The 7,236-nt window shown below is 38.7% G+C and overlaps 1 protein-coding gene across 1 annotated transcript; it reads left to right on the top strand.

Annotated features, from left to right (window-relative positions):
- The first annotated feature begins 221 nt into the window (after positions 1 to 221).
- On the top strand, positions 222 to 4,733 carry LOC146320814 (interferon-induced very large GTPase 1-like). Its single transcript, XM_084729266.1, has one exon. The coding sequence runs from the start codon at positions 222 to 224 to the stop codon at positions 4,731 to 4,733; it is 4,512 nt and encodes a 1,503-aa protein (XP_084585392.1).
- The last annotated feature ends 2,503 nt before the right edge of the window (positions 4,734 to 7,236 follow it).

A 7,236-nucleotide genomic window follows, 5' to 3' on the forward strand; every position in this document is an offset into this window, starting at 1 on the left:
TTATCATTTTACATACATGCTTATTTACTTATTTACAGCAGTCTGAGATCAGAAGGAAGAATCAGCATCAAAGAGAAGCTGAAACACTGTTCAGCAGAATTCACCTTCAAGACAAGCATCAACAGAAGACACCAGCAGATGTTCTTAAAATAGGTCCACCTGTGAAACAGGTCCATGACACATGTGAGAAAGATCTAGTTCCTACTTTTCTTCAGAGGTTGATGATGATAGACTACAGAGCCAGATATATTCCTGTAAGACAAGACAGTCCTGAGGTGAGCCATTCAATGCCTGTTTTAGCCACTGGTGAGACAGAAGAAAGAGATTTAGACGCTTTTTACAGTACTGTTGTTGATGTTGATCAATCAAAACAGATTCATGTGCATCCAATGGATGTTCAAATGGCAGCATTTCACTGCTCAGACAGCTTCCTTAAGCAGAACATAACTACAAAACTCTCACAATGTCAGTATGCCTTACCTTTGCTTGTTCCTGACCCAGTCACAAAGGAAATTGACTGTCCTCTATGGACTTTTAGAAAAATAAAGAAAACATGGAAAATAACTGAAATCAAAGGTAATTCATACGTTGTCACCTTGAAGAGTATGCCCATCTGCAAAGCTAAGACACCCATGGTGTCATTCTTTCGCCTGGGTTCACTGTCTCTGTCTAAATCTCAGCTGATGAACACTTTGATCAACGACCGTCACAGTACCTTCTTCCACAGAAACTGCCCAGGTAGCACCAAGTCTCGCCATTTGATGGATGGAATGGCAGAGATTGCGTGGTACTGCCCTGCTGGAAAACCCAGTGATGCCTTCACTGACTGCATTGCCTTCTGTAATCTTCATGGTGATGCTCTGTTGATTGAAAAACAGCGGGACATACTGACTGACCAATCTTCAGTGAATATTGTTCTTGTGCCAACTCTAGAAAAAGGTGACAATAGTAGTGCAGTTATCTCAGCCCTTTTCAGGTCTCCAAAGCCCCTTATTTGTCTCATTGTTGAGGAGAACTGTGATACAGTGGAGATAAAAGGAAAATACAAAATGGGTCTGAAGGACAAAAGCCAGTCAGATGTTTCTGAGGAGTTAACAAGAATCATTAGGAGCATTTTGTTAAAACCATATGCATCCTTCCAGCTTGAAACCATGGCAAAGGTCCCTGGAATCAGGGTGGATGAAGATGACACAGCCTGCCTACAAGGAAAATCTGCTGCAATGAAAATAGAAAATTTGCTTCAGGCCACAGATGTTTCAAAGATCAAAGATAGATTTCTCCCCTGTCAAGGCCAACTGTGGCATGAGTGGTGCAGGACAAAAAAAGAACTGTATCGCCTCAAAGGACACATTGAGAAGGAGAAATGTAAAAGGCAACAGGAACTGATGGATATCCGGCAAAAACAATGCAGTGTGTCCTCTAGTGAGCTGATGAAGTTGTTCATTGAAAGTCTCTCATGTTTGCCATCAACAGACAAAGAGTATTTCCTGAGATGGACTCAAATCTTAATAGATGCCCTCTGTGCAGATGATCTTTCTTCAGTTCGCCAGAGCTATAATGAAAAGTGGTCAGAGGTCTTGACATTGAAAAAGAACCACGACAACTCTGATCAGCTAAGAAATAAGCAAACTGAGCTCAGTAAAATATCAACAAAACTACAGTCAGCAACTTTTGGCTTGGAGCACATCTTGAGAGAAATGGGACAGATCTATGAAGCCCATGCATCTCTGCAGAAACAAAGAAAGACTGGACAGACCAGCTGGTCTAAATACCCTGAACTGGCTGCAGATCTGATGATATCAGGGCACCCAATTGAGTTAATGGATGGTGATGCAAGTCATGTGCCTTTAACATGGATCTCTAGTCTTCTAGATGAAGTCATCAAGAAACTGGACAACAAAAGAGTTTTTGTTTTGTCAGTTTTAGGTGTACAGAGCAGTGGAAAATCAACAATGTTGAATGCCATGTTTGGATTAGAGTTTGCAGTGAGTGCCGGCAGGTGCACCAAGGGTGCCTTCATTCAGCTGGTCAAAGTGTCAGAGGAGATCAAGAATGATTTTCAGTTTGACTACATTGTGGTGGTGGACACTGAAGGACTGCGTCCTCTTGAGTTGGAATTTGACACTACTCTTCACCATGACAATGAACTAGCAACACTTGTTGTTGGTCTGGCAAACATGACAGTGATCAATATCTTTGGAGAGAATACAGTTGAGATGCAAGATGTACTGCAGATTGTAGTTCAGGCTTTCATGAGAATGAAGAAAGTGAAACTTTCTCCAAGTTGTGTGTTTGTTCACCAGAATGTTACAGATATTGCCGCTGCAGAGAAAGCCATGGACGGCAAGAGATGCCTGCAAGAAAAGCTGGACCAGATGGCCCAACTAGCTGCAAAAGAGGAGGTTTGTGATGCTGAATGCTTCAGTGACATCATTGCATTTGATGTACAAAAAGATGTGAAATACTTTGCCCAACTATGGGAAGGAAGTCCACCGATGGCTCCTCCAAATCCAGGTTATAGTGAGAGTGTCCAAGAGCTGAAGAACTTCATCCTATCTAAAGCTTCACAAACTGCTGGGATGACTCTCTCACAGTTCAAAATCAAAATCCTGGACCTGTGCAATGCCCTGTTGAATGAAAACTTTGTTTTCAGTTTCAAAAACACGCTTGAAATTGCAGTCTACAGAAAACTTGAGGTTGAGTATGGGAACTGGACCTGGGCCTTGAGGAGCAAAATGCTGACCATTGAAAACCAGCTTCATACTAGAATTGAAAATGGAAAACTTGACACAGTTGATCTCAATTATCTCTTTAAAGAAATCAGTGAAACCTACAAAAAGATCACAAAAGCAATGACAACATACTTTGACGAAGACAGAGATGTAGAAATTTTGGGTCAGTGGCGAGACCGATTTGAAAGCAAAATCAAGGAGTTTCATGAAGAACAAGTGGCAGGCGTTAAAAGAAAACTGGATGAAGTCATCAAGCAGAGGAATGCTTGTAAAGAGCTTGATGACAAGAAGACAGAGTTTGAGAACAAGTTGCTAGAAAAGAGCAAAGATCTTGCTCACCAGTTAAAAGACAAGGCAAAAGATGAAGATGAACTTAAAAAGCAGTTCAACTCTGTTTGGAGTGGCTGGGTGGCTGAATTAACTGCACATATAAAACCTATTGAAGACATCAACTTGAAAGACGATGAGTTAACTATCCTTCGAGAGCATGGTTTTCAGTGGTCTGTTATAGAAGAATCCAAAAGCAGTGTTAGCTACAAAAAAATGGAGGATGGAGATTATTCTCAGTATGTGTCTCTACTCAAACACAAAGGTAACCAATGGTTTCAAAATGAGGGGGAAGCCCAGAAAGTGATGAGATCACTTGTTGATGATGTTGTCACACAGTCTCTCGATGCAATTATGAGCAAACCCGTCACTAAAAGTGGCTACAGTCCAACTTACTTGCAAGAAGTGGCCAACAATGTAAATAAAAAGGTGACAGAATTTGAATCAAAGAGGAAATGTACTCTGAGGAAAGAGTTTCTAGCTGATCTCTTACTGCATGTATTTGACAAAGCAGAGCATTGGCTTTCAGAGTCCCACAAGAAATACAAAATGAACAACGATGCACTCAGTTATTTAGAAAGCAAGAAAATGCAATATTACAACATTTTCAGAAGCTTCTGCAAAGGAAACTCATCTGCTGTTGTGCTTGGAGAACTGATATGTGAAAAACTGAAGAGTTCCACCATTGAGTCCGTCTGTAACAAGACTGCCATTGATATTGCTGGTGTGATGAGGTGCAGTTTCCCAGCATTCAGTGGGAACAGGCTGAACTTGGAAAAAAATGTGTTGAAGTCACTGGCAGAGAAAGAGAACTTTAACGATTTTCTCACTTACATCAAACACCCAAGGAAGCAAGTAGAGACTTTCATAAAAGAGAAAGTGAAGAAATACATTTTCGAAGAACAAGCAGATAAAGCACGGACTATACTCAAGAAAAATGCTGACGACATCAGTAAGCTTGTGAGTGGAGCTTTATTTGCTGCAACAGAGAAAGTCAGAAGAGAGAGAGGAAACACGGAAATGTGGGTGAAGGAATTTTCCAGTTTTTTAGGACATGAACTAACATTCACCATTTGTTCTCAAAACTTCAGTGACATAAACAATTTTGACTTTCTTAAAGAAGAGATAGAAAAAGGCTTTATGCCAATAACAAAGGAGATGGGCAGCCTCTCATTGTGTAAAATGGAGGAATTCAGGCTGAAGCCTGATCAAATCCTCATCGATATGCTGTGTAAATGCTGCTGGAGAAAGTGTCCATTCTGTGAAGCTGTTTGTACCAGCAGCATAGCAGATCACAGTCCTTGTGACCACAGTGTGCCTTTTCATCGACCTGCTGCAATCTGTGGTATGCATGTCAGAAACTCAGATGAGTTTGTGATCGATTTCTGCACAACAAGTGTAGCAAGTGATGGAAGTTTTTTCCATCATAGAGATTTAACAGAGCCCATTCCCTACAAAGAGTACCGAAATGCAGGCCCAGGGTTTGCTAATTGGAGAATTACCCCTGATGAGTCCAAACCGACGTATTGGATGTGGTTTGTGTGTAACTTTCAAAAGCAACTGGAAGATCACTATAACTTAAAATTCAGTGGCAGAGGAGAAATTCCCCACTATTGGACAAAATACTCGAAAGAAGATGCTATTGAAAGTCTGGATGAAATGTACAGTTTCTGAATGAGCCAACAACCACACCCAGCTGAAAATCACATCATTATTCGTTAATCAGATTCCTATAAATCAACACTGACAGACTCATTGATTTAATCAGTGTACTTGACTATGAGAAATGAATGTGGACAGTCAAGAAATCATTTAAATGGCATGCAGAAATCTGATTGCTTTATTCACCTTAAAAGGCCATTCACACCAAGAACTACGGCTACAACTATGAAAATATTGTTTCAAAAATTTTGTTTTTACTGTATGTTCTATGTATAATAATCAGGTCACTTGTGATGCAGTATTTATAGATATTCTTACAAGTTTTACAATTCATTATATATAAATATTTGTATCTCCAGTTTTCATTTTATGCATTAGCATTGTTTACATTTGTTTACATTTCTATCTTTATTTTTTGTAACTCATCTAAACAGCATTATTTTATGTTTTAGAAATATTCCTATCTTTATCGTTAGAATATCCAAAGTAACTGTTACATTGCTTGTATTCTTATAGTTTTGTAATTTAGTTTACCCCTTACAGTTTTCACAACAATTGTTGCATTACTCATTGTACTGAAAGTTGCAAACTCTGCTCAGTCTCAGCCTACCAACTATTTTGTATATCTCATTTTAACCTGTTATGATATCCATGAGATTTGTTTGTTTTATTTACCTTGCTGTGTCCTTACTATTCTGATATCAAGAAGTAATTTAAACGACACAAGTCATTGAAAAAAATCTGTTGAGTTTAACCTCGCAATGGGTAGAATACTTAATAAAAATAACTACTTCATATCCACTGAAAGAGCAGTTTCTTAGTGTTTCTGAAATTACAACATCTCAATTTAAAGTCTATGTGAAGGAAAACACATGACACATGAACCAGACCTCAGAACACATGATTATTGTAGATGTACACAAACTTTAAACCTTTAAGGCCTGCTATAAACCGGTGCATTTTCTTTAGTATCATTACATCCTATATATCTCAAAACCACTACAAAAATAAGCTAACATGTGGTATCATCTTTGGCTGTATGGATGCCTATATTCGATAAGCATTGCTATATTATAAAATGTTTGACAAAGCATTGGACTAAAGCAGGGGTCTGCAACCTTTATGATCAAAAGAACCATTTTTGGCCAAAAAAGGGGGAAAAAATCTGTCTGGAGCCACAGCTATTAAATTGTCTCTTTTCTGGCTGTTTTTTTTTTGACAGCCATAGCTTATGAAGACTCAAGACACCGAGCCACCATCACAGTGTAGAGAAAAAGACACCGAGCCACAGACACAGTCTTTGATGCATGTTTTAGTTGATGAAATATTAACACTTTTTTGAAATCTTTTGTTCCCAACTCAAACTTGTACAAATTTTTAGTTCACCTTTAGTTGACATAATTTACTATTCTTCTTAAGATAAACTTTAAGTAGAGGTTAAAGTTAGAAAAACACAAAACTATTGTTTTTCAAAATGTGGTCACAGTTAACTGTGAACCTGATTTGTTACTATTTTGTTGCCTTAAAATTAAATGGTTTACACTATAATTTTTTAAATACAACATTCTGGGGTTTGTAAAACTCAAAGTTTTGAGTTAATCTAAAGAAGGAAAGTAAATGATCTCAACACAAGATCAGCAGTTGGTAAGACTTTTTTAAAACTGAAGAATTTGACTTGGGCTCAAAACTCAAAAAATGAAATATGAAAAATATTTAGAAAATAAAATGTTATTTATTTCCATATCATTTTTTGCCAAAGTCACAGGGAGCCACTGGAGAGGAGCTAAAGAGCCACTTGTGGCTCCAGAGCCTCAGGTTGCAGACCTCTGGTCTAGGAGAACCCCTGACACAACATGAATAGGTCCTCCAGTCTTCCTACTCCCAAGAAGGCCAGCAACCAAGTTTGCAGAGTACAAAAGGAGCAGCTTTTAACTGTTCTTCAGAGGAAGAACAATGCCAAAATAACAAACAAAAACAATCTAAAATAACCCTAAACTTCCCTAACCAAAACAAAAGTAATCAAATGACAAATCTCCTAAATTAGAAAACAGGAGGAGAGGGTTTCAAAACAAAAGGCTTCTCCCCCCTCCTGAACTGCCCCACTATTTACAGGTATTTACAAAAGTTCAAGTCTTAATTGACTTTACACACAATCTCTGCAATCTTTCAACAAACTCTATCAAGCACAATCAGTCTTGCGTTGACTCTCCTACAAAGCTTATTATAACAAGTCAAACTATAACACCATGCTGCCACTTTGTTGTGGACAGAGTGCAGTCTGCTCCTGTTCAAACAGGCCTGGGGACGCGCCCCCTAACCAATCACACTGCAGCAGTCATGCACCACCTGTTCTCAATTCACTCATTCATGAGAATGAGAGGGAGAGGGAGAAAACTCACACACACCAGGAAGAGGAGACAGAGTTCAGACTCCCAGTTCATTCAGTCAGTAAAATAATAACTGCTGTTTAAATACACAATATTTTGATTACCATCCGGCAATTTAGTGTTGAAAC

The sequence above is a fragment of the Lutjanus erythropterus genome, chromosome 10 (assembly GCF_056507025.1).
Source record: "Lutjanus erythropterus isolate fLutEry1 chromosome 10, fLutEry1.hap2, whole genome shotgun sequence".
Classification (NCBI taxonomy): domain Eukaryota; kingdom Metazoa; phylum Chordata; class Actinopteri; order Lutjaniformes; family Lutjanidae; genus Lutjanus; species Lutjanus erythropterus.

What these genes read in the sequence shown, in the direction of transcription:
- LOC146320814 (XM_084729266.1), top strand. Translation starts at nt 222, where the DNA reads ATGATGATAGACTACAGAGCCAGATATATTCCTGTAAGACAAGACAGT.